Source organism: Mobula birostris, chromosome 13, assembly GCF_030028105.1.
Source record: "Mobula birostris isolate sMobBir1 chromosome 13, sMobBir1.hap1, whole genome shotgun sequence".
NCBI lineage: Eukaryota > Metazoa > Chordata > Chondrichthyes > Myliobatiformes > Myliobatidae > Mobula > Mobula birostris.
Window position 1 is genome coordinate 67,992,058 of NC_092382.1, and position 27,906 is coordinate 68,019,963.

The window sequence follows — 27,906 nt, forward strand, 5'->3', positions numbered from 1 at the left end:
TTCTATTTTTTTTTTAATTTGAGTTCTCATTTTTCTTTACAAATCTTTCAGATCCGTTTCAGACCAAGATACTACACCAAAAAGAGTACGTCAATATGTACATAGTGAGTGTTCAGTGTCTATTCTATTTTTACTTCTCAGCTCTGTTTGGCAGATATTCTTACACCTTGATGTAAATTTAGTATTTCTTTAGGTTTAAGGTTAATTCAGATTTTCTTCAACCTTGAATTAACTTTTGTTGGAAGATTTTCCTTTATCAGACACTCATCCATTTTCTTATATGTTTCATATTCACCTATCGGTTGTATTGTAACCTCATGCTCTGCTTTATATTCTACTAACTCTACTGCACCTTTCTTTATGTTCAATGTTCTGTACTTTTCTGGTCTAAGTTTCATGTGCAACTCTTTGGAAATTAGTTCCATTATTTGTATTATTTGTTTTAGATTTATTCATGCAAGAGCAACTAATTTCAAATCATCCCTGTATAGCTGTCTCAAGGTATAACTCGCATGTTTGTTTGTTTTTTTTTTAATTTGTTTTTCTGAAAAAAATAGAGAGCGGGTTTAAAGCTAGATAAAACCATAGTGAGCTTAGTGAGTCGCTCTAGAAAATCCCCACATTTATTTTGATAACGGTGGTTGTTCTGCTGTGGTTGTTAATAGGGCGATTATTGTACACAAATGCTTTATCAAATCTTGTGGAAATTTCACAAGTATTCGATGCATTTTATAGATATTACGAATTTCTCTTAACCATGCAAGGGAGAAAATCAAATGATTTTTAATAGGCAATATAACGCTGAAAGAGCACTGCGTTCCCCAGTGCTTGATATAGAATTACACAATCTATTATCAGTTGTTCCTTAAATCCGTTCATACCCAAACAGTATCTTTCTGCTCTTCTGTAAGTATATTGCGGTTATCTAAGTGAGTGGTTATTAGTTACGAGATACACAGTGTTACAATTTTATATATAAAGTTGTCATATTATTATTAACAGCGAATAATAACATAGCAGGTGACCATTCAGCAGCCTTATAAATGCAGAATTAAAGCTGCCCTTGAGGCTGGTCTTACAAACATTCGGCCTTTTTTATCTACTGCTCCACAGGAGTATGAAAGAAAGAATGTTTGAGGTGGGTTACGGTTCAAGAGCAAGGCTTTGGCTGGGGGAAGTCGAGTTTTGCTAACTTGATTGAGATCTTCCAGGAGGTGACAAAAGTGATGGATGAAGTTACACATGGATGTTGTCTACTTGGATATCAGCAGGATGTTTGACAACGCCCAACACGAGAGGCTTATACAGAAAATTAACATGTTTGGGAACCGTGGTGAATTGTCCTGGCTGGCGGGGACCCACACATTGGGAGAAATTTCTTTCGCTGACGTATGGTGAATCTGTGAAATTATTTTCATAGACGGCTGAGGAGGACAAGTCGTTGGGTATAATGAAAATGGAGGTTAATACGTTCCTGATTAGGAAGAACATCACCGTTTGCTGGAAGAAGGCAGGGTAATGGTGTAGAGAGGAACTGCTGAACAGGTTCATCAGGATGTTGCCTGGATTCCGTGGCATGTGAGACAAGTAGAGGTTTGATAAACCTAGTTTGTTTACTCTAGCGTTAGAACAGAGATCGGACAGAGGTGTAAAAGTTTGAGAGATAAGGGATTGGGTAGACAGCCTGTATTTTGTTTGTTTGTTTCTTTGTTTTTCCACACAGGACCCATGTCTTGTACCAGAGGAAATTTGGTTAAGATGAGATGGGGTGCATTTATAGCACTTATGGGTAGTTTGTTTGTTTTTTTTTTCCACAGGGTAGTGCCTGAAATTTACCGTCTAGGTCATGTCGGAGGCAACGATGTCATAGATGCTCCTAGACACACGTGACTATGCAGGAAATGCAAGAATAATATAGAAAGAGGATACTGAAGCGTTTTTTTTTCCTTCTGTTCCAGATATATAAAGAGTAAAAGCAATTGAGAGGGTCGATACCGGACCGCTGAAAAATGATGTTGTAGATGCAGTAACGGGTGAAAAGGAAAATGCCAGGAAAAAAAAAATGTGGAAGTCGCGAGAATATTACAAAATGTAAAGAGCATCACCGGACAGATTTGAGTTTCTAGTGCCATTGCGAAGGAGAAGATGCTTCGGTATCTGAAAGGTCTGAAAATAGAGAAGTCGCCTGCACTGCACGATACAGAGTATCAGGAGACTCCTTGGGTTGTGTGGGCATTCCCAGAGCATTTGGATCTGGAGTGAAGGCTTCTGCAGAACCAACAGCTGGATTAATAGAAAAAATACATTTTAGAATATTCAGGCTGCAAACGAGAGATTCTCTGAATTGTTACTGGAATTGCAGAGATCACCGAAAGATTAATGGTGAATTTTAATTCCGAGATTCTGTCAAGTCACAGCCTGACATTTGAGATGTAGTTTGGACTGTGCATTCAGCACTCACCTATCAATTGAGTGGGTAACTCAGATAACCCTTGGGCAATGTTCATGTACTTCTCTCTATCAGGACCTGTTTAAATAAAACAAAAGTCCATGAAAATAGAGCTAAAATAATTAGAACAATTTATTTCAATGTGCCTTCGTGTTCAGTGCGTGTTTTTTACGTACCGAGTTCCTGTATTTCCCTCAGTATTCTGTCCAACTTTGGTAACTCAGTCCTCCAGGTCACAAAGGATTCCCACATCGCCTGCCGGGCCTGGGAGCCTTTGCCCATCACCAGACTGAGGAATAGTCTGGAACTCTCTGTGCGGTGTCCCTTCTCTGTCAGTTCAGTGACTTTCTATAAAAGAAAAAAACAGTGAATTTATTGTAGAGCAGACAGACAGACATGGAGAATGTGCAGGAAAATATCTGTTCATGGCCCCAGTAGCTTCTGAACAGATGCACTTACTGGGCCGCTGCCTCATCCTCCCAGGATTCAGCCATTAACAGAGAAACAGTAACTGAAGGAAATTCTTCATCAAAATTGTGAAAGAATAAGGATTTAGTGATACCCTACAGTATATTCAACGTGATTAATTTACTTCTCCATCAATTGGGAGCAAGAAGGCTAAGGGTGAAAGGCTAAGGATTTCCGGAGCGAGGCAGTTTTACTACTCGGAGTAAAAGAGTGGCAAGACTGCGCAGGCGCCTGACGTCAGCACGTAGAGTGAAAAAAAAATTAAAAAGAAGGCCGCCATATCCAGCGGAGAGCGGAGTGAGAGGTGGCAGAGTGATAGTGCTTTGGCTCAAACGGGCTGAGGAGGTAACGAACAGAGGTAGGTCTACTCGTGTTAATTGCGGGAAGGGGACATATGTGGGAGGTTCTGGTGTCTCCCAGCCTCCCGGACGGCCATATCTGCACCCGGTGTGTCGAGCTGCAGCTCCTAAGGGACCGGGTTAGGGAACTGGAGATGCAGCTCGATGATCTTCGTCTGGTCAGGGAAAGCGAGGAGGTGATAGAACGGAGTTATAGGCAGGTGTTCACACGGGGGACAGGGAAGTGGGGCACAGTCAGGCGTAGGAAGGGAAAGAGTCAGGTACCAGATAGTACCCCTGTGGCTGTACCCCCTGATAATAAGTTCTCCTGTTTGAGAACAGCCTACCTGGGAGAAGCAACAGTGGCCGTGCCTCTGGCACAGAGTCTGGCCCAGTGGCTCAGCAGGGTAGGGAAAGGAAAAGGAACGCAGTAGTAATAGGGAACTCTATAGTTTGGGGGTCAGACAGGCGATTCTCTGGACTCAGGAAACAAACTGGGATGGTAGTCTGCCCCCTAGGTGCCAGTGTCCTGGATGTTTCAGATCGCGTCCAAGATATCCTGCAGTGGGAGGGCGAACAGCCAGAAGCCGTGGTACATATTGGTACCAATGGCATAGGTAGGAAAAGGGAAGAGGTCCTGAAAACAGATTATAAGGAGTTTAGGAAGGAAGTTGAGAAGCAGGACCTCAACCGTAGTGATCTGGGGATTACTGCCTGTGCCACGTGACAGTGAATACAAGAAGAGAATGAGGTAGAGGATAAATGCGTGGCTGAGAGATTGGAGCAGATGGTAAGGATTCAGATTTCTGGATCATTGGGACATCTTTTGGGGCAGGTGTGACCTGCACAAAAAGAACGGGTTGCACTTGAATCACAGGGGGACTAATATCCTTGCGGAGAGGTTGTTAAGGTTACTGAGGAGAGTTGAAACTAGAATTGTTGGGGGATGGGAACAGAACTGAAGAGACTGGGGAATAAACGGTTAGCTGACAAATAGAGAAAGCTTGAAGACAGTGTGTGAAGTAGGATAGGCAGGTGATAGAGAAGAGACGCGCTCAGATGGACGGTTTGAGATGTGTCTATTTTAACGCAAGGAGTATTATGAACAAAGCGGATGAGCGTAGAGCGTGGATCAGTACTTGGGGATATGATGTGGTGTCCATTACAGAGACTTGGATAGCTCAGAGACAGGAATGGTTGCTTCAAGTGCCGGGTTTTAGATGTTTCAGAAAGGACAGGGAAGGAGGCAAAAGAGGTGGGGCGTGGCACTGTTGATCAGAGATAGTGTCACGGCTTCAGAAAAGGTGGACGTCATGGAGGGATTGTCTACGGAGTCTCAGCGGGTGGAGGTTAGGACCAGGAAGGGGTCAATAACTCTACTGGGTATTTTTTATAGGCCGCCCAATAGTAACAGGGATATCGAGGAGCAGATAGGGAAACAGATCCTGGAAACTTGCAATAATAACAGAGTTGTCGTGATGGGAGATTTTAATTTCCCAAATATCGATTGGCATCTCCCTGGAACAAGGGATTTAGATGGGGTGGTGTTTGTTAGGTGTATTCAGGAAAGGTTCTCGTCACAATATGTAGATAACTCTACAAGAGGAGAGGCTGTACTTAATTTGGTATTGGGAAATAAACCTGGTCAGGTGTCAGATCTCACAGTGGGAGAGAATTTTGGAGATAGTGATCATAATTTTATTTCCTTTAAAATAGCATTGACAAGAGATAGAAACAGATAGGTTAGAAAAGCGTTTAATCGGATTTAGGTGAATTATGAGGCTATCAGGCAAGAAATTGGTAGCTTAAATTCGGAACAGATGTTCTCAAGGAAAGGTATGGAAGAATGTGTCAAATATTCAGGGGATATTTGTGTGGAGTTCTGCATAGTTACGTTCTAATGAGACAGGGAACTTATGGAAGGGTACAAAGGCTGTAATAAATCTGGTCAAAAAGAAAAGAAAAGTTTACAAAAGGTCCAGAGAGTTAAGTAATGCTAGGGATCTAGAAGATTATAAGGCTACCTGGAAGGAGCTTATAAGGGAAATTAGGAGATCCAGAAGGGGCTACGAGAAGGCTTTGGCGGGTAGGATTAAGGAAACCCCCAAGGTATTCTACAAGTATGTGAAGAACAAGAGGATAAGACGTGAAAGAATAGGACCTACCAAGTGTAACAGTAGGAAGGTATGTATGGAACCGGAGGAAATAGCAGATGTATTTAATGAATACTTTACTTCAGTATTCACGATGGAAAAAGATCTTGGTGATTGTCGTGATGACTTGCAGCAGACTAAAAAGCTTGAGCAAGTAGATATTAAGAAAGAGGATGTTCTGGCGCTTTCGGAAAGCATCAAGTTGGATAAGTCGCTGGAACCGGATGAGATGTACCGTAGGCTACTGTGGGAGGAGAGGGAGGAGATTTATGAGCCTCTGGCGATGATATTTGAATCGGCAATGGGGACGGGAGAGTTTCCGGCGGATTGGAGGGTTGCGGATGTTGTTCCTTTATTCAAGAAAGGGAGAAGAGGTAGCCCAGGAAATTACAGACCAGTGAGTCTTACTTCAATGGTTGGTATGTTGATGGCGAAGATCCCGAGAGGGAGGATTTATGAACATTTGAAGAGGTACAATATGTTTAGGAATTGTCAGCAAGGCTTTGTCAAGGGCAGGTCGTGCCTTACGAGCCTGATTGAATTTATGAAGGATGTGTCTAAACACATTGTTGAAGGAAGAGCAGTAGATGTAGTGTGTATGGCTTTCAGCAAGGCATTTATAAGGTACCCCATGCAAGGCTTAATGAGCAAGGAAGGAGGCATGGGATCCAAGAGGACATTGCTTTGTGGATCCAGAACTGGCTTGCCCAGAGAAGGCAAAGAGTGGTTGTAGATGGGGCATATTCTTCATGGTGGTCTGCGACCAGTGGAGTGCCTCAGGGATCTCTTCTGGGACCCTTACTCTTCATGATTTTTATAAATGACCTGGATGAGGAAGTGGAGGGATGGGTTATTAAGTTTGCTGATGACAGAAAGATTGGAGCTGTGGATACTGTGGAGGGCTGTCAGGGGTTACAGCCAGACATTGATAGGATGCAAAACTGGGCTGAGTAGTGGCAGTTGGAGTTCAACCCAGGTAAGTGTGAAGTGTTTAATTTTGATAGGTCAAATATGATGGCAGAATATAGTATTAATGGTAAGACTTTTGGCAGTGTGCAGGATCAGAGGGATCTGGGGGTCCGAATCCACTGGACGCTCAAAGACAGCTGCGCAGGTTGACGCTGTGGTTAAGAAGATATTCGGTCTATAGGCCTTCATTAATCCTGGAATTGATTTTAGGAACCGAGAGGTAATGTTGCAGCTATATACGACCCTGGTCAGACCCCACTTGCAGCACTGTGCTCAGTTCTGGTCGCCTCACTACAGGAACGATGTGGAAGTTATAGAAAGGGTGCAGAGGAAATTTGCAAGGATGTAGCCTGAATTGGCGAGCATGCCTTATGAGAATAGATTGATGGAACGCGGCCTTTTCTCCTTGGAGCGACTGAGGATGAGAGGTGACCTGATACAGGTGTATAAGACGATGAGAGGCATTGATCGTGTGGATAGTCAGAGGCTTTTCCCAGGGGAGAAATGGTTACCACAGGAGGACACAGGTTTAAGGTGCTGGGGAGAGGTACAGATGAGATATCAGGGGTAAGGTTTTTACTCAGAGGGATGAGTGAGCGTGGAATGGGCTGCCGGCAACGGTGGTAAAGGCGGATACGATAGGGTCTTTTAAGAGACTTTTGGATAGGTACATGGAGCTTGGAAATATAGAGGGCTATGGGTAAGGCTAGTAACTTCTAAGGTAGGGACATGTTCGGCACAACCTGTCGGCCGGAGGGCCTGCATCGAGCTGTAGGTTTTCTATATTTCTAATGAGCAACATTACATCAAAAAGATGTGACAACAAGAAAGGAAGAGAGGGGAGAGCGAGAGAGCGAAAAAAAAATGATGGTGGTCATCACTGAATCGTGGCTGAAAGAAGATCATATTTGGGTGCTTACATCCAAGGATAAATATTTAATCGAAAGGATAGGCAGGTGGGTGAAAGGGTTGGGTTGACTCTGTTGTCATAGAAAAATAAAAAGTCCTTATAAAGAGGTGACATCTGATTGAACGATGCAGATGTTAAGAAACTGCATAGGAAAAATGACCCTGATGGAACAGTCACCAGGATGTGGGCTACAAATTCCAGTGGGAGAGAGAAGAGGCATGTAAAGTGGTCAATATTAAAATAGTCATGGGAAATTTCAATATATAGGAAGCTTTGCAAAATCAGGTCAGTGCTGAATCCCAAGTGAGGGAATTTATAGAGTACCTAAGAGATGGCTTTTGACAGAAGCTTATGTTTCAGCCCACTATAGGAAAGGCGTATCTGGATTCGTTGTTGTGTATTGCACCAGATTTGATTGGGGAGCTTAAGGTAAATAAACCCTTACGAGGCAGTGATCAGAAAACAGCAGAACCCACTCTGCAGTCTGAGAGGGAGAAGGTGAAAGGTAGCTGTATCCGTATTATTGTGGAATAAAGGAACTACAGAGGCATGAGAGAGGAGCTGGGCAAAAATAAATTGGAAGAGGACACTAGCAGGGGCAACAGCAAAGCAGAAATGGATGAAGATTCTGGGAGAGATTCGGAAGGTGCAGGTAGAGGTAGATAATCCCAAAGATGGAAATTTATACCAAAGGGAAGATGATCAACCGTGGCTGATGAGGAAGTCAATGCCAGCACAACAGCAAAGGAAAGGGCATAGAATATAGCAAAATATCGTGGAAAGCTGGAGGCCTGGGAAGCTTTTACTAACCAGCATAAAGCAACTAAAAATCCCTAAGTAGAGAAAACATGAAATATGAAGGTAGACTAGCTAATAGTGTAAAATAGCTTACCAAAACGTTCGTCTGATATATATATATGTATGCTCTTTCAGGACACCTATTGATTTTTGGGGTCATAAGGTATCAGCTTTGTGCGTGATAGTTCATATCTAACCAATCTTAAAGTTTTTACAGGAAGGTAAAGTTGATGAATCGAAGGAGTGGGTGTTGTCTCTATGGACTTTAGCACAACATTTGGCAAGGTACCGCCAAGGAGGGTGGTCAATAAAGTTCAGTTGTTCAGCATTCAACTTAAAATGGTAAATTGGATTTGACATTGGCTTTTTGGAAGAAGACAGAGTGGACATAGACTGTTGAATCCCTGACTGGGAATTTGTAACTCGTGCGGTGCCACAGGGATCGGTGCTGGTTATGTTGTTGTTTGTCATCGTTATCAATGATTTGAATGAAAGTGTGGTTAATTGGATCAGCAAATTTGCGGATGACACCCAGAGTGGGTTAGTGTAGTGGAGAGTGAGGAAGACTACCAAAGCTTGCAGTGGTGTCTAAACCAGCTGAGAAATGGGCTGAAAATGACCGATGCAATTTAATGCAGACAAGTGTGACGTGTTGCAATTTGGAAGGGTCGATCTTATACAGTAACTAGTAGGACACAGAGGAGTGTAGTAGAAAAAAAAACGATCTGGGAATACAGGTCCATAATTCTTTAAAAATGGCAGCAAAGGTAGATAATCGGAAAGAAAGTATTTGGCACACTAGCCTTCATTAATGAAAATCTCGACTACAGAAGGTGAGATATGATGTTGAACGTGCATAGGACATTTCTGAGGCCTAATTATGAGTATTGTGTGCAGTTCTGATCACCTACTTATATGATAGATGTAAAGAAGTTTGAAAGAGTACCGAGAAAATTTACAGCGATTTTGCCGGGAATGAAGGACCGGAGTTATAAGAAAAGATTGAACAGGTTAGGACGTTATGCCTCACTACAACAAGAGGTCATCAGTAAAAGATGAAAGGTGAAAAGTTCAAGGGGCACATGAGGGGAAACTTCTTCACTCAGGGGGTGGCGAGAGTGTGGAACGAATTTACAGCGCAAGTTGTACAAGCAGTTCAGAGAAGACTGGATAGATAGATGAATGATAAAGCGTCATGGCCCGGTGCAGGTCAATGGGAATAGGCAGTTTCAGTAGTTCGGCAAGGAATAGATGGGCCAAAGGGCCTGTTTATGTGCTCTAACTTTTTATGACTATGACCTCAGCCAGTCATTTTTCGGGATCTCAGCTGGAGACCAGACCAGCTGTGGTTAGCAGTTTTCCCTCCCTCAAGTACCGCAGCGAAGCCAGTTGGCCCAATTTACAATCTGACAGTTTAATATTCACACTGAATTAATGATCTGAGGTGAACTTGACCGACGGCCCTGATAAGATGCAAAATTAAGTTTGGACTGAATGCCTTTTCAACAGTCCAGATATGAACTACTGCACTTCTAACACACTGATAAATACAGCAGGTGTGAGAGGAAAAGGTGACGCTGATTCTGCACTTCCCAGTGCTCCCCGCCTTAACAGCTGAAACCAGATCTGCTGGAGACAGTCAGAGATCAAAGTCTCTGTTGTCACGTAGAATTCCTAGAATGTGCAGGAGATTAATATTGATCACTTTTCTCTCAGATACCAGCAGTTCGGTGACAATACAAGAAATACACTCACCTCATTTTCTTCTCGACGGAAATGTCCCTCCTTTGTCAACATCCAACCGAGCCTTTCAACCTTTTCTTCAATCGCTTGTTCCAGTCTGTCCCTGCAGAACTTTGTCAGTTGGTACAGTTGATATTCACCCCCCTGCGCCAGGAGGTCAGAGATTGCAAACTCTGGCTCTGTGACTATAAAATGAGAACGTAGACATGAACTCAAATATTCCTTATCTCCACGGCTCTCACAGCACTCAGCAAATCAATAATGTCTTGAAACTCAATATTCAGCCGTCTTCAGCAACAAACACGGATTTTGTACCAATTTCCAACACTGACCTTAAAACCTACCCAACAATGTTTTGGGCATCACATCACCAGAAGGGCAACTTTACTGGAAAACTGACCCACCTCCAGCCAACACAATCCAGTTATTTAAAATTAGGCTGGGCGATACCTGCTGAGGCTGTCAATGATGCTCTTTTCCCAGAGATGCTCTCTCCATCTTGGCGAATACAAGTCATTTAATTCATACCCCGGACAGCCGCATTTCCTCCAAAATACATCCAGAAAATCCTCAGAGTAGGTATTACATTTCCTGCAGTGGGTTAACCCGTGTCTCACTAAACCACTTGACACACACCCACACATTCCCCCTCTTCTCTGACCAACCCTCCAACAAGGCCTCACATATTCCCTCCTCCCTGTCACATTTTGTGAACACATCATGCTTATATTTCACTCACCTGCCCCTTGTTGGGGACTTGACAATTCCGTGTTCAATGTGCCTCCGAGCTGACAGGCAGTCGCCTCACTTGTACCGGTTCCAGGGTCCCGATCAGTGTTCCTGACGTCACTGTCTCTGGGCTGACAGACAGTCGCCTCACTTGTACCGGTTCCAGGGTCCCGATCAGTGTTCCTGACGTCACTGTCTCTGGGCTGAATTTGCTCCACTTCCGCTGCGGCCGGACCACATTCTATTGGGACATTGCTCTCAATCCGACCCTGCTTTGGTACCTTGCTTCCCGTGTCCCGATCATCTTCCCCCAATAACTTCAATGGTAAGAACCTCTTGAGTACTGTCCGAACCCGATTTAACCTCCCACCTGAAATAAATGATGAATAGCAGGTTTAGAGTGATTTGTACTCGAAGAAGGATTCACAATGGGTGTCCGCAATGGAGCCGAGACTCTGTCTCACCAGATTTGGAGTGGGACTGTGCTGGTGAATGTGAATCACACGTCCTGCTAGGGGACCATCCCGATAAGCCACAGTAATAATAATCCCCGACTACGCGTTAGCTGAACACACTGATACCCAGCTGTTATTAATGGAACGGCCTCAGGTGATACCGGGAATTATCACTGGGATTATTTCCACAAACATAAATTTCCCTGGATCATAAACTGTCCAGTCACCTGTGTCACTCACAGACAAGCCATTGGATTACTCATGGTCCGATCCTCCAGATCACACGATCTGCGTTTGTTTTGTCACACACTGTCTTGTCCCCTGGGTCACAGACTGACCATTGACTTGAGACGAAAAATGTCCAGTCCCCTGGGGTACAGACTGACCATAACCTTGAAGCCATTGATGCCTAGTTCCCTGGGTCCATCCCGTCTCCCGGATGATAATCGTCAGGTAACAACTATACAAGTCATTGGCAAAAGGAGAGTCTTGCATGCAGTTCTAGTAGCTAAACGTAAAGTCTCCCTTAGAGAGCTTTATGTGCACTTACAGTTGCTAATCTACAAAATGGATGTGATTCAGCTGGGAAGAGTGTAGAGGAGATTGACAAGTACGTTACTGGATGGGGCTGTTTGTTTTTGGTGTTACATGGTTCGGGTAAAATTTGTCCTGGATCATGTGAGCTTGAAGGGTAACCTTACACACCTACATAAAATAATCAGGAATGCAGATAAGGTAGATGGTCATAGTCTGTTTCCTAGGTTAGGGGAGTCTGAGACTCGAGGGCAGAAATTTAAAAAGGACCGAAAGGACATTTTTTTTTCACGTGGCGGCTGATGGGTATAAATTACATGCAGCCAGAGGAGGCTTTAAACACAAACAAAATTACAAAGTTGTGAAGATGTGGGCGGGAAAAAGGATAGAAGAAGTCTGCAAGGGAAATTTGGGAAAAGCTGCTGGGAAATCGGGCAAGCTCAGAGACATTTAGAACAGCATGAATTAGTTGAGCCGAAGGACCCGTTTCCACACTGTAATCTCTGTTTTACTCCACCTGGAATACAGAGTTGAGCACAATGACAATGCCTACCAGAGACAGAGACAGTTGGTCATTGGTTAAAGCGGATTTCGCATCAGAGATACAGGTAATTTAAATTCAGGTAGCAGATCATCTGAAGAGGGAAGTATTGAGAATTCACGTTCACCATTTGGCCACAGACCAGACATGGACTGGGGTATTAAAACAGAATCTGAAGTCAGGAGGGTGATGGTAGCGGCCAAAAAAGCAAGAAACAGCCACTGAAGTACAAGGAGCAGGACGAAGATTATCCAGAAAGCAAGGGAAATCGGGAAGAAAGGACGCTGGAGATGGACACAGGCCCTGAACGAGACTAGGATTCAGGGCCTAGGCTAGAAACACGGGACCCGGACGTGGAACTAGGAACAAGGAGACTGGACTAGGAACTCAGAACTCGGGAACCAGAGTCTGGACAAGGACCCGGAACCTGGGTCTTGGTTGGGACTCGAACCTGGGTCTTGACTCGGAACCGGAACCCGGGTCTAGGCTGGACTCAGGACTAGGATCTTGGCAAGGACTCGGGACTAGGATTTTGGCAAGGACTCAGGACTAGGATCTTGGCAAGGACTCGGGACTAGGATCTTGGCAAGGACTCGGGACTAGGACTTTGGCAAGGACTCGGGACTAGGATTTTGGCAAGGACTCGGGACTAGGATCTTGGCAAGGACTCGGCACTAGGATTTTGGCAAGGACTCGGGACTAGGATCTTGGCAAGGACTCGGGACTAGGATCTTGGCAAGGACTCGGGACTAGGATCTTGGCAAGGACTCCGGACTAGGATCTTGGCAAGGACCTGGGACTAGGATCTTGGCAATGACTCGGGACTAGGATCTTGGTAAGGACTCGGGACTAGGATCTTGGCAAGGACCCGGGACTAGGATCTTGACAAGGACCCGGGACTAGGATCTTGACAAGGACTCGGGACTAGGATCTTGGCAAGGACTCGGGACTAGGATTGTGGCAAGGACCCGGGACTAGGATCTTGGCAAGGACTCGGGACAAGGATTTTGACAAGGACTCGGGACTAGGATCTTGGCCGGGACTCGGGACTAGGATCGTGGCCAGGACTCGGGACTAGGATTTTGGCAAGGACTCGGGACTAGGATCTTGGCCAGGACTCGGGACTAGGATCTTGGCAAGGAATCGGGACTAGGATCTTGGTAAGGACTCGGGACTAGGATCTTGGCAAGGACTCGGGACTAGGATCTTGGCAAGGACTCGGCACTAGGATCTTGACAAGGACTCGGGAGTAGGATCTTGGCAAGGACCCGGGACTAGGACCTTGGCAAGGACTCGGGACTAGGATCTTGGCAAGGACAGGATGAGGTACTCCAGTACGGGACGAGGAATCTCCAGCACCGGGCTGGGCGAGGAACTGCTGGCCTGGGCGAGGCACATGGACTGGATGAGGACACGTATCTCAGACTTGGGCAGGGCTGGAACAGGGCGCCTGGACTTCAACTTGAGTGCAGCAGCACGGAGCCTCGGATTTGAGTATGGGAACACAGAGCCTTGGACGTGAGTACAGGAACACGGAACACAGAGCCAGGACACCTCCTTGGGAACAGGACGTAGGGCCGGGACCCGTACACGGAATACAGAGCCAGTACCACGTTTGGGATCAAGGCTTAGTGCCGGGGCACTACACAGTATCAGGACACCTCCTACGGAAGCAGCAGCAGTTCAATGAAATACACAATCTAGCAGGGGAAAATATAATAATAATAAACAAACAAGTAAACAAATTACGTATACTGAATAGATTTTTTTTTAAAAAAACGTGCAAAAACAGAAAGACTATATATTAAAAAATGAAGTAAGGTAGTGTCCAAAGGTTCAACGTCCATTTAGGAATCGGATGGCAGAGGGAAAAAAGCAGTTCCTGAATCTCTGAGTATGTGCCTTCAGGCTTCTGTACCTGCTTTCTGATGGTAACAGTAAGAAAAGGACATGCCCTGGATGTTGGAGGTCCTTAATAATGGACGCTGCCTTTCTGATGCACCTCTCCCTGAAGATGTCCTGGGTAATTGGTAGGCTAGTACCCAAGATGGGGCTGACGAGATTTACAACCTTCTGCAGCTTCTTTCGATCCTGTGCAGTAGCCCCTCCATACCAGACAGTGATGCACTGAAGAGACCCCAGGATTATCTAAAATGAAGTGTCTCATGATCCTCAGCCATTTCCAAGGCTGGCAACGCTCTCGGCTCGGCTACAGAAAACAGAGTTCGGAAAATTCCCCTCATCTACTTTGCGCAGCGAGGAGGAAGTTGATAGCTTCCCCGACAAAACCTGAAATGCTGTATTATCACACAATCTCTGAAGTCCCGGAAATGTTCTTACAACCTGCCTCTGAATTTTATAAATGAAAGTTGGCGATGTCTTTTACCTCTGAACAGGCCCTAATGAGCAACAAACCGTGAACCTGGACTTTCACGTAACAAAAAACAGTTGTCACATTCCTGTTTGTGTTTAACTCTCAACCTGTTGATTCAGGTTCTCCGGCTCCTTTCACTCAGGTGAAGCTTTGCATGGTGAGTGGAGTCATTCGACCATTACTAGTGTCAGGTCCCTGTGCTGGAACTGTTGGATAGATCGATTACACAAAGCCGCTTTACCCGTGAGATCAATGACACTGCTCGACGAAAATTTTCTCTGCCCTGTTAGCGCCTGTGTAAGTTTCTTCATCTGAACTATTGTGCACCAACAGGGAAGAAGTTTAATGAAAAATATCCCAGTGAACGTACCTGTAGCCATTCTGATTCTGACTGACGATTGTTGATTGTCGTCGTCTTGTTTACACTTTTGTCGCGGTGCAGAACAGCTCCACCTGCTGGTGATGCCCTGAATTACACACAACAAGCGGACAGTGAGTCAGAGAGAGTAGAATTACTTCGCAAATGTGACAGTATCGCCATCCTCTGTACCAGAGCAGCAGTTCGCTTAGGGACCAAACATTCACTATTAACATCAACTCTCACACCATGTCTGTATGTCTGTTCAGTAATATTTGGCACATCCTACTGATAGAGTCACAGAGCAACAGAGCACAGATACATACCCTTCAGCCCATCGAGACAATGCTGACCACAGTGCCCACAGAGATGGTCTTAATTTCCTAAGTTGGACCCATTTTCCTCCTGGCCTCTTAATTCCATCTTCACATCCCATTTGCTTCTAGAATTATACAATTGTGCCTGCCTCATTCCTCTGGCAGGTCCCTCGACATCATCACCAACCTCTGCATGAAACCGTTGCTGCTCGTGTTGGTTTTACAATCTATTTACCACTCCTCTGCCCATTCAGATCCCCTATAAACTACGATAAGCTTCACATTGAATACCATCTACTAACTTTGTGTCATCCGCGGACTTACTGGTCAAGCCTTGTGCACTTGCATTCAAATCACTGCTATCAAATAGCGAATATCACATGTCCCAACTTGTGGATTTGCGGCACACAACTAGTTACCCGCCTCCATTTGGAGGAGAAACCTCCAACCACCACTCTTTTCTTGATATCTTCAATGCAATTTTTGAATCCATCTAACGTTCCCTCTCTGTACTGCATGTGACCTTATCTTCCAGACCAAGCCGTCATGAGGCATCTTGCCAAAGGCTTTACTGGAGTTCAATGTACAACATCCACTCCCCCACCCTCATGGACAATCATCTTCAAAAATCTTTAAAAAGTATTGTTGAACACAACTTTCCATGCACAATGCCATAACTCCTGATCACATCTGTCAAACCAAATGTTGGTTTGTATTCTGTGTGTGACTCGGCCATATTGTGGAAAAATAGCTCCGGCACCTCTCCTTCCATTTTTCCACTTACCCTCCAAAAGCCAAAATGGCAACCCATAGTAAAATTATGCTTCTCCAAATGCTGCCCCCAAGTATTCCTTCCAAGGGTTGGCCTACCCCCGATGTAACTCTCACTGGTCTATAATCCCCAGGATTAAACCCATTTGCTTTATTGAATTACAGAACATAATTTGACAGTCTCCAATCATGTGTTACTATGCCTGTGGCCATAGTGGATTCAATGATCATGGTCAGTGCCCCGTAACCTTCCCCCCTCACTTCCTGTAGTAACGTGGTGTATATTGGTAGATTGAACAACATCTCTTTCTCAATATTGCCATGCTGCTATGTTAACGTCGCAATCACTTTCCATCTCATTGGTAACTCTGAAGCAAAACATTCATTAAACACCTCGCCTATCACCGCATCCTCCAGGCACGTTTCCACCTTTGCTCCTGTGTAATCCTGCCCTCAATCTATTCACCCTCCTCTTCTTCACCCACATGTAGAACGCCTTAGGCTTTCTTTCATCCTACTTCCCAGCGACTTCTCAAGTTCCCTTTGACCTCTAAGTCACTTCTTAAGCTCCTTCTTGGCTTCCTTATAATTCTCTAGAGCCTTGATTGAATGTTGCTTCCTAAATCTAAAGAATGCTTCCTTTTCCCTCTTGCTGAAATGTTCCCATCACTTGTGAACCACGGTTCATTTATATAAACATTCTTTAACTGTGTGTGGAACAAATCGACCCCGAACCGCATACAAGTGTTCCTGAAGCAACCTTCACAGTTTCATTGTGCATTTCCCTTTGAAAATGTTCCCCCAATTTACACTCCTAAACTGCTCCGAATACCATTGTAATTATCCACTCACTAATTAAATACTGCCTCATATCGTCTGCTACTATCCTTGTCCACGATCATAATAAAAGTTGGGATGTTGTGGTCACTATCTCAAGAAGGTCACCCATCGTGACATCTGTCACCACACCAGCGTCATTGCCTCATACTAGATGCAGTACGGCAACTCCTCCGGTGAGCCCATCCACAAACTATGTCAAGAATCCTTCCTGGACACACAACGCACTCTGCCCCATTGACACATTTTGGAACAAGCAAGTGGAATCAACATCAGGAAAGTGGAGGTCAACAATGATAACAACCTTGTTGCTTCTGCAGCTTTCCCAAAACTGCCAAGTTATCTGCTCTCGTTATACCGGTGGCTTTGGGGGAGGCCTATAGAATAATTTCAGAATGATATCCCCCTTCCCGTTTCGGACTTTCACCCACATGGATGTCCTCTCTTTATGTACCTGTGATACCATCCCTAATTAGTAAAGACAATTCTCCCCATTTCACTCCCCACCCCCCCAAATAAAACCTGAAACATCAAACTTCAATTCTGCCCTTGTAACAGTCAGGTCTGTGAAATGGTTATAACATGTACCATCCATGTACTGAACCATGCTCTAAGTTACTCTTATTTTTAATACTTATTTTATTGAAGTAAACACATTTCCAACCGACTACATTATGCCCTGTCCACAACCGATCCATCCACAGTCTCTCTGGACATTGCATCTGCCTTTATTTCAACTGTTCTGTCATCTGACCAAACACTCCGGTTTCCATCCCACAACTACTGAGTTTAAGGCGACCCCCGCAGCTCCAGCTGACCAGCCTCCAAGAACATTTGCTCATCTCAACTACAGATATAACCCATGCATTTGATACAGGGTCAAATGGGAACATAACTTCATTGGAAGTTATTCTGCTTAGTCACAGGTACGTAGGTTCTGACAATTTATTAGTAGAAAAGTGTTTGATGATGACAGCGTATGTAAATGCAAATTACTGAGTGAAATGCGATGCTGGGACATTTGGCTTCAAGAGTGTTTGCCCTTAACAAAGGCTTGCGTGACGATATACTGGAGGGCAAGTATATCATTGCAGCTTGCAATAGCCAGAGGAATCAATGACATGCTGCTGTGGTTCACGGTAATTCCACATTTGTGCAATCACTACAGCAGGAAACAACTGTGGTGTCTTATAAAGGCAAAAATTCTCAACGCGTTTTGAGATAATTTTGATCTAACACAGAATAGCAAGGAAACAGAACTGATGAGAGTTTGAAATGAGCAAACAATATGAGGGAATGGGCGTGGTTTCGCAGAGCTGATACTGACAGCACATTAGTAGATCTGGAGTGATTGCAGCTAGGTCTGATAGAGGCATACATGTTATTTCTAGGATTATTCAGTCTCACTCCAGCTATTCACAAGGAACAAGGAAATGGCAGACAAATTGAACAAGTATTTTGGATCTGACTTCACTAGGGAAGACACAAACAATCTCCCAGATATAATAGTGGACAAAGGACCTAGGGTAATGGATGAACTGAAGGAAATTTATATTGAGCAGGAAATGGTGTTGGATAAACTGTTGGGTCTGAAGGCTGGTAAGTCCCGAGGACCTGATGGCCTGCATCCCAGGGTATTTAAGGAGGTGGGTTTAGAAATCGTGGAAGCATTGGTAATCATTTTCCAATGTTCTATAGATTCAAGATCAGTTCCGTGGATTGGAGGGAGGCTAATGTTGTCCCTCCCTTCAGGAAGGGAGGAAGAGAGAAAACAGGGAATTATCCACCGGTTAGCCTGACGTCGGTGGTGGGAAAGATGCTGGAGTCAATTATAAAAGATGAAAATACGACACATCTGGATAGCAGTAACAGGATCGGTCCGAGTCAGCATGGATTTACGAAGGGGAAATCGTGCTTGCTAATCTTCTGGAATTTTTTGAGGATGTAACTATGAAAATGGACAAGGGAGAGCCAGTGGATGTAATGTACCTGGACTTTCAGAAAGCCTTTGATAAAGTCCCACATAGGAGATTAGCGGGCAAAATTAGGGCACATGGTATTGGGGGCAGAGTACTGACATGGATTGAAAATTGGCTGGCTGACAGAAAACAAAGCGTAGCGATTAATGGGTCCCATTCGGAATGGCAGGCGGTGACCAGTGGGGTACCGCAGGGTTCAGTGCTTGGACCGCAGCTGTTTACAATATATATTAATGATTTAGATGAGGGAATTAAAAGTAACATTAGCAAATTTGCCGATGACACAAAGCTGGGTGGCAGTGTGAAATGTGAGGATGCTGTTATGAGAATGCAGGGTGAATTGGACAGGCTGGGTGAGTGGGAAGATGAATGGCAGATGCAGTTTAATGTGGATAAATGTGAGGTTATCCACTTTGGTGGTAAGAACAGGAAGGCAGATTATTATCTAAATAGAGTCAAGTTAGGAAAAGGGGAAGTACAATGAGATCGAGGTGTTCTTGTACATCAGTCATTGAAAGCAAGCATGCAAGTACAGCAGGCAGTGAAGAAAGCTAACGGCATGCTGGCCTTCTTAACAAGGGGAATTGAGTATAAGAGCAAAGAGGCCCTTCTGCAGCTGTACAGAGCCCTGGTGAGACTACACCTGGAGTACTGTGTGCAGTTTTGATCTCCAAATTTGAGGAAGGACATTCATGCTATTGAGGGAGTGCAGCGTAGGTTCACAAGGTTAATTCCCAGGATGGCAGAACTGTCATATGTCGAAAGATTGGAGAGACTGGGCTTGTATACTCTGGAATTTAGAAGGCTGAGAGGGGATCTTATTGAAACATATAAGATTATTAAGGGATTGGACACGCTGGAGGCAGGAAGCATGTTCCCACTGATGGGTGAGTCCAGAACCAGAGGCCACAGTTTAAGAATAAGGGGTAGGCCATTTAGAACGGAGTTGAGGAAAAACTTTTTCACCCAGTGAGTGGTGGATATATGGAATGCTCTGCCCCAGAAGGCTGTGGAGGCCAAGTCTCTGGATGCTTCCAAGAAAGAGATGGATAGAGCTCTTAAAGATAGTGGAATCAAAGGTTGTGGGGATAAGGCAGGAACTGGATACTGATTGTGGATGATCAGCCATGATCACAGGAAATGGCGTTGCTGGCTCGAAGGGCCGAATGGGCTACCCCTGCACCTATTGTCTATTGTCTATTTCCTACCAGCCTTGGTACAGAAATGTAATGTCTAAAGGACTAGAGTTTGAGTAAATAAGACTCACCAAACTTTCTCCTGAGTGAATCAATGGAAACCCTGAGTCAGAATGGTTCTCTTCAGTTGGTGCTCTCAGTCATCGAGCTGGTTCACTTGCTGCTGTTCCCTCATCTTCAGCTGAGGTTTTCTTCCAGTCGTGGGCGTTTCTTCCAATATATCTCTCAGCCCAGATCTAACTTTAAACAGAGAGATAATGAAGCATGTTACTAATGCAAAGGAGAATAAACCATTAAACTCATTGAAATTTAAATCTTGAACTCATACATAATTATCCGAGTGAAGAAATCTGTAACTGTCCCTCACATTTTATAAACCAAAATGCTGGAGGAACTCATCAGGCCAGTCAGCTTCTGTAAGTCGACTTTTCTCTCTTCCATAGCCGCTGCCTGGCCTGCTGAGTTCCTCCAGCATTTTGTGTGTGTTGCTTGGATCTCCAGAATCTGCAGACTTTCTGTTGTTTCTGATAGGATACAAATAAGTCATCGTTCAGTCATGGTATAAGATGTGTCATAATACGTAGGAGTAGATTTAGGGGATACGGTCATTCTATTCTGCTCCATAATCAATCATGGAGGATTTTTTTCTTCCAACACCGTATTCTTGCTTCCCTGCTATAACTCTCACCTATTTAGCAATCCAGAACATGAATATACCCAACGGTAGCCTCCACTACATTTTATGGCATCAAATTCCACAGATCAACCAACATTTGGCTAAATAATTGCTCTCATCTCAGTTTTAAAGTGAAGCTTCATATTCTGAGGCAGCACACTCAGATCCCAAACTCTCCGTCTAATCAAGACGTTTTCTCCATTCCCACTGCATCCATACTTGCTGTTATTCAGTTGGTGTAAATAATCACTCCCGTCTTAACTTCACCTCCCCCCAACAACACTCAATCGCCATCCCTCTAAGCGCCTCTGAACACAGGCCCAGGGCCATCAAATGCTTCTCATGCATAATGCTTATCATTCCTCAGATTATTTTTGTGAAGCTTGTTAGCAACAACTGTAGTGAATACATTTCCGGGGAAAACAGGACGATATGTACCAGGATAATGTACTGGGAAAAGCTCTGGTTTCCTTCCTCTTCTATCAACTCTCACAAACCGAGCGCAGGTGCACTGGTCCACTCGCAGGAGATTTATAATGTTCCAGGGTGAATGTAATAAAGAGTAACTGGAATCACTGGAAACGCTCAGCTGGTAAGGAACAGCTGTGTGGGAGAGGAAAAATACTAGCGATTCGGTTTCCTAATCTTTCGTCAGAGCGGATCAAACGTCATACAGTTTTTAGTGGAAAGTCATGGGTTGTTCTCCACGTAGCGGTGTGGACTGAGGGAAGATCTGATAGAGGTTTATAAGATTATGAAAGACATAGATAAAGTAGACAGGGAGCATCATTTTTTTGTGTAGAAATGTCTAATACCAGAGGACATGCAATGAAGGTGTGAGGGAGTAGGTGCGAAGGAAATGTAAGGGTAAGTTGTTTTACATCAGAGAGGTGTGGATGCCTGGAATGCTCTGTCTGTTATGGTGATGGAAGCAAATACACTGGAGGGTTTTAAGAGATGTTTCGATAGGCCCATGGGTGTGAGGAAGATTGAGAGGACATGGACATTGTGTAGGTAGGAGTCATTAGCTCTTTTTTTTGGGCGGGGAGTGGGGTTTATTTACTTTTCAGCTGGTTTGGCACACCATTGTGGCCAAAGCGCCTGTTCCTGTGATGCACTGTGCTATATTCTGTTCTCTCTCCAGCATCTGGAGTTTCTCTTTGACTTCCACTGGCAGATAGACAGGTGGCAGTGAGGGGAATTTCCAAACGTGAATTGAATTCTGAAACCCCAGTCTATTTCTACTGGTGCAAACACAAAACAGCGCATTTAATCACAGCCTCTCCTTGTGAGGGATGGAATGGGAATTCATTCCCTGCTTTGCTTCCAAAGGAAATGCAGAACCAAATATCTGAACCCAGAACAGAAATACTCGCTGAACATCTCATAAACCCAGACAACTTGATCCCCTGATGCATTTTATCTGAGTCAAAACATGCGAGTCTGGCCCTGTAGCTCAGAAGGGTAGGGCAAGGAAGAGGAGGGCAGTTGTGATAGGGGACTCGATAGTAAGGGGGTCAGATAGGCGATTCTGTGGACGCAGTCCAGAGACCCGGATGGTAGTTTGCCTCCTTGGTGCCAGGGTCCGGGATATTTCTGATCGTGTCCAAGATATCCTGAAGTGGGAGGGTGAGGAGCCAGAGGTCGTGGTACATATAGGTACCAATGACATAGGTAGGAAAAGGGATGAGGTCCTGAAAGGAGAATATAGGGAGCTAGGAAGGGAGTTGAGAAAAAGGACCGCAAAGGTAGTAATCTCGGGATTACTGCCTGTGCCAGTAGGAATGCGATGAGGTGGAGGATAAATGCGTGGCTGAGGGATTGGAGCAGGAGGCAGGGATTCAAGTTTTTGGATCATTGGGACCTCTTTTGGCGCAGGCGTGACCTGTACAAAAAGGATGGGTTGCACTTGAATCCTAGGGGGACCAATATCCTGGCAGGGAGATTAGCGGGGGCTGCTGAGGTGACTTTAAACTAGAATGGTTGGGGGTGGGAATCAAATTAAAGAGGCTAGGCGTGAGGAGGTTAGTTCACTACAGGGGGATGGGAACCAGTGCAGAGAGGCAGAGGGGTGTAAAGTGAGGGTAGAAACAAAAAGTACTATGGAGAAAAGTAAAAGTGGCAGGCCGACAAATCCAGGGCAAGCATTAAAAAGGGCCACTTTTCAGCATAATTGTATAAGGGCGAAGAGAGTTGTAAAAGAGCGCCTGAAGGCTTTCTGTGTCAATGCAAGGAGCATTCGTAATAAGGTGGATGAATTGAAAGTGCAGATTGTTATTAATGATTATGATATAGTTGGGATCACAGAGACATGGCTCCAGGGTGACCAGGGATGGGAGCTCAACGTTCAGGGATATTCGATATTCAGGAGGGATAGACATGAAGGAAGGGGAGGTGGGGTGGCGTTGCTGGTCAAAGAAGAGATTAACACAATAGGACATAAGCCGGGAAGATGTGGAATCGATATGGGTGGAGCTGCGTAACACTAAGGGGCAGAAGACGCTGGTGGGAGTTGTGTACAGGCCACCTAACAGTAGTAGTGAGGTTGGAGATGGTATTAAACAGGAAATTAGAAATGTGTGCAATAAAGGAACAGCAGTTATAATGGGTGATTTCAATCTACATGTAGATTGGGTGAACCAAATTGGTAAAGGTGCTGAGGAAGAGGATTTCTTGGAATGTATGCGGGATGGTTTTTTGAACCAACATGTCGAGGAACCGCCTAGAGAGCAGGCTATTCTGGACTGGGTTTTGAGCAATGAGGAAGGGTTAATTAGCGATCTTGTTGTGAAAGGCCCCTCGGGTAAGAGTGACCATAATATGGTGGAATTCTTCATTAAGATGGAGAGTGACATAGTTAATTCAGAAACAAAGGTTCTGAACTTAAAGAGGGGTAACTTTGAAGGTATGAGAAGTGAATTAGCTAAGATAGACTGGCAAATGACACTTAAAGGATTGACGGTGGATATGCAATGGCAAGCATTTAAAGGTTGCATGGATGAACTGCAACAAATGTTCATTCCAGTTTGGCAAAAGAATAAATCAAGGAAGGTAGTGCACCCGTGGCTGACAAGAGAAATTAGGGATAGTATCAATTCCAAAGAAGAAGCATACAAATTAGCCAGAGAAAGTGGCTCACCTGAGGACTGGGAGAAATTCAGAGTTCAGCAGAGGAGGACAAAGGGCTTAATTAGGAGGGGGAAAAAATTATGAGAGAAAACTGGCAGGCAACATAAAAACGGACTGTAAAAGCTTTTATAGATATGTAAAAAGGAAAAGACTGGTAAAGACAAATGTAGGTCCCCTGCAGACAGAAACAGGTGAATTGATTATGGGGAGCAAGGACATGGCAGACCAATTGAATAATTACTTTGGTTCTGTCTTCACTAAGGAGGACATAAATAATCTTCCAGAAATAGTAGGGGACAGAGGGTCCAGTGAGATGGAGGAACTGAGCGAAATACATGTTAGTAGGGAAGTGGTTTTCGGTAAATTGAAGGGATTGAAGGCAGATAAATCCCTAGGGCCAGATGGTCTGCATCCCAGGGTGCTTAAGGAAGTAGCCCAAGAAATAGTGGATGCATTAGTGATATTTTTTCAAAACTCGTTAGATTCTGGACTAGTTCCTGAGGATTGGAGGGTGGCTAATGTAACTCCACTTTTTAAAAAAGGAGAGAGAGAGAAACCGGGGAATTATAGACTGGTTAGCCTAACGTCGGTGGTGGGGAAACTACTGGAGTCAGTTATCAATGATGTGATAACAGCACATTTGGAAAGCGGTGAAATGATCGGACAAAGTCAGCATGGATTTGTGAAAGGAAAATCATGTCTGACGAATCTCATAGAATTTTTTGAGGAAGTAACTAGTAGAGTGGATAGGGGAGAACCAGTGGATGTGGTATATTTGGATTTTCAGAAGGCTTTTGACAAGGTCCCACACAGGAGATTAGTGTGCAAACTTAAAGCACACGACATTGGGGGTAAGGTATTGGTGTGGGTGGAGAGTTGGTTAGCAGACAGGAAGCAAAGAGTGGCAATAAACGGGACCTTTTCAGAATGGCAGGCGGTGACTAGTGGGGTACCGCAAGGCTCAGTGCTGGGACCCCAGTTGTTTACAATATATATTAATGACTTGGATGAGGGAATTAAATGCAGCATCCCCAAGTTTTCGGATGACACGAAGCTGGGCGGCAGTGTTAGCTGTGAGGAAGATGCTAAGAGGATGCAGGGTGACTTGGATATGTTGGGTGAGTGGGCAAATTCATGGCAGATGCAATTTAATGTGGATAAATGTGAAGTTATCCACTTTGGTGGCAAAAATAGGAAAACAGATTATTATCTGAATGGTGGCCGATTGGGAAAAGGAGAGGTGCAACGAGACCTGGGTGTCATTATACACCAGTCATTGAAAGTGGGCATGCAGGTACAGCAGGCGGTGAAAAAGGCGAATGGTATGCTGGCATTTATAGCAAGAGGATTTGAGTACAGGAACAGGGAGGTACTACTGCAGTTGTACAAGGCCTTGGTGAGACCACACCTGGAGTGTTGTGTGCAGTTTTGGTCCCCTAATCTGAGGAAAGACATCCTTGCCATAGAGGGAGTACAGAGAAGATTCACCAGATTGATTCCTGGGATGGCAGGACTTTCATATGAAGAAAGACTGGATGAACTGGGCTTGTACTCGTTGGAATTTAGAAGATTGAGAGGGGATCTGATTGAAACGTATAAGATCCTAAAGGGATTGGACAGGCTAGATGCAGGAAGATTGTTCCCGATGTTGGGGAAGTCCAGAACGAGGGGTCACAGTTTGAGGATAGAAGGGAAGCCTTTTAGGACCGAGATTAGGAAAAACTTCTTCACACAGAGAGTGGTGAATCTGTGGAATTCTCTGCCACAGGAAACAGTTGAGGCCAGTTCATTGGCTATATTTAAGAGGGAGTGCGATATGGCCCTTGTGGCTACGGGGGTCAGGGGATATGGAGGGAAGGCTGGGGCGGTGTTCTGAGTTGGATGATCAGCCATGATCATAATAAATGGCGGTGCAGGCTCGAAGGGTCGAATGGCCTACTCCTGCACCTATTTTCTATGTTTCTATGTTTCTATTCCCGAATCCAACCTCGGAGGGTCACAGCCCACACCGAGAGCCTCGCACATCTCTTCCACATCTGACGCTGGGTGTTCCCACATCTCACACCGAGAGATTCACGCTACCAATATCCAGCCCCCGGAGACGTCTGCTTCTTTGCTGAAGGAGGAACATCCCGCAGCATCAGTGAAGGCACCAACGTAGACCGAAGCACAATCACTGCCAGTTACATATTCCTATTAGCCCATCCAGTCCGTGCCATGTTCGGTCTGGTCCCATCCTCCTGCATCCGGACCATAGCCCTCTATACCTCCCTCACCTATCTACCTGCTCAAACATCTCTTAGATACTACATTGAACCTTCATCTCTCAGGTGCCTTCATCGGACTCCACAACCCTGGGAAACGAGCCCTGGTGTATGTATTTGGTCCATCGTCGTCGATGAAGACCTCGACATCATTAGTCATTTTGAGACTGGATTCCGTGTGTCTGAAGGTGACTGATCAGGCCAAGTCGGGAACGGAATGTCCTGGCACATGTAGTTTCGCTAGTAGCTCTGGACTTGCGCAGCTCCCGCTTATGTTGTCCTTCAGCAATGCGCCTTGCTTCGTAAGCTTGAGAGCCCTTGTTGACGCGGCCGCGCTAGGTCGGGCTGTTTTGTGCCAGCATTTTCCAGGAGGTCGTGTCTATGTCAAGCCACTTCAAGGAGGCCTTTAGTGTGTCTTTGTAACGTTTCTTCTGCCCTCCATGAGAGCGTCATCCAGCAGCGAGTTCCCAAAAGGAGCTCGTCCGGCTCGTCCGGCTTACGGATGAATAACCTGCCCACCGGGTCTATACTCTCATCAGCAGTGTTTACACTGATGGTAGACTTGCACTAAAGAGAACTTCAGTGTCTGGTACATTGTCTTGCCATCTAATGCGTAATATTCTGCAAAGACAGGTCATGTGGAAATGGATGAGCTGTCTTGCGTTCCTTCGATACACAGTCCATGTTTCACGGGTATACAGGAGGGTAGTGAGTACCACTGCTCTGTAGACCTTCAGTTTTGTTGCTGGACTGATTCCTCGACGTCCCCATAGAGTGGAGCGCAGTCTACCGAAAGCAGAACTTGCCTTCGCTATTCTGCAGTTAACTTCTGTATCAATAGTCACTGGTCGGGAGAGGGTGCTGCCAAGGTCAGTAAACTGGTGCACTGCCTGTAGTTTCTGTCCTTTGACTATGATTTTCGGTTCTGTGCACGGTGCACGAGGGGCAGGCTGGTGCATGATTTCGGCCTTTTTGATATTGATGGTGAGTCCAAAGTTGTCACAAGCCGTGGAGAATTTGTACATATTGACTTGCATCTCTGGCTCCGAGCCGGCATACAGGGCGCAGTCATTGACAAAGAGGAAGTCTCTCAGAACAGTCTACTTCACTTTGATAATAGCTTGAAGTCCCCTCAGGTTGAAGAGCTTCCCATCCACTCTGTACTTGAGGCTGATTCCAGCATCACTGTCCTGGAAGACATCATTCAGCATGGCAGTAAACATCATGCTGAACAGTGTGGGTGCGAGCACACAGCCCTGTTTGACGACACTGGTGACTGGGAACGCCTTAGTGGATTCTCCGCCGTCCAGCCTGGTGTATGAGGCTGGGCATCAAGGACTTGACAGACTACGTGAGGGAAAAAATAGGCTTGACTGTACCAGTGACGTTGTCCTCCCTGGCGCTCTGAACACTGCTTCGAGACATGCAATACAAGCCAGCCACAAAAACTAACTCCCCCCGCACCCCTCCCCACCCCCGACAGCTGAGCAATCAATGTCTGTAACACCAGACGTAATAAGGAATCTGCAGAGGTGTTGGGACAGAAACCATCCAGGCTGAGCTCGCATACAGTGTGCACATCAGCGCATTCATGTCTTCATCGTCAACAATTCACTCGTCCAGGCTGCTGTTCCCACATGCTTCAAATCAGCCGCCATCCTCCCTGTACCAACGAACTCTACACATTCAGAACAAAACGACTCCTGCCCGGTGGACCTGCATGGCGTGCTTTGAACGGCTGATAACGGCACACATCAGAAACTCCAATCCTTGCTCACTGGGCGCTCACCAATAAGTTGACCTACCGAATCACTGCAGGGCAGATGCCGCAGCATCTGTCATTCCCCTTGGCCTGACACACATAGAAAATAGGGACACTTGTGTCAGAACGTTGTTTCTGAGCTTCAGTTCGGCAGGT

General features: G+C 45.1%; 1 protein-coding gene across 1 annotated transcript in view; it reads right to left on the reverse strand.

The window, feature by feature from the left end:
• The window catches only part of LOC140206927 (NACHT, LRR and PYD domains-containing protein 3-like), a 43,442-nt gene that overhangs the window by 9,537 nt on the left and 5,999 nt on the right, over window positions 1-27,906 (reverse strand). The window contains exons 2-7 of the mRNA XM_072275222.1: window positions 19,991-20,159; window positions 14,832-14,928; window positions 10,568-10,927; window positions 9,841-10,013; window positions 2,626-2,797; window positions 2,462-2,527 (exon numbers count right to left, since the gene is read on the reverse strand). Of these exons, the coding sequence (XP_072131323.1) occupies window positions 2,462-2,527; window positions 2,626-2,797; window positions 9,841-10,013; window positions 10,568-10,927; window positions 14,832-14,841 (781 nt within the window). The 5' untranslated portion in view covers window positions 14,842-14,928; window positions 19,991-20,159. The remainder of the gene's footprint in view (window positions 1-2,461; window positions 2,528-2,625; window positions 2,798-9,840; window positions 10,014-10,567; window positions 10,928-14,831; window positions 14,929-19,990; window positions 20,160-27,906) is intronic.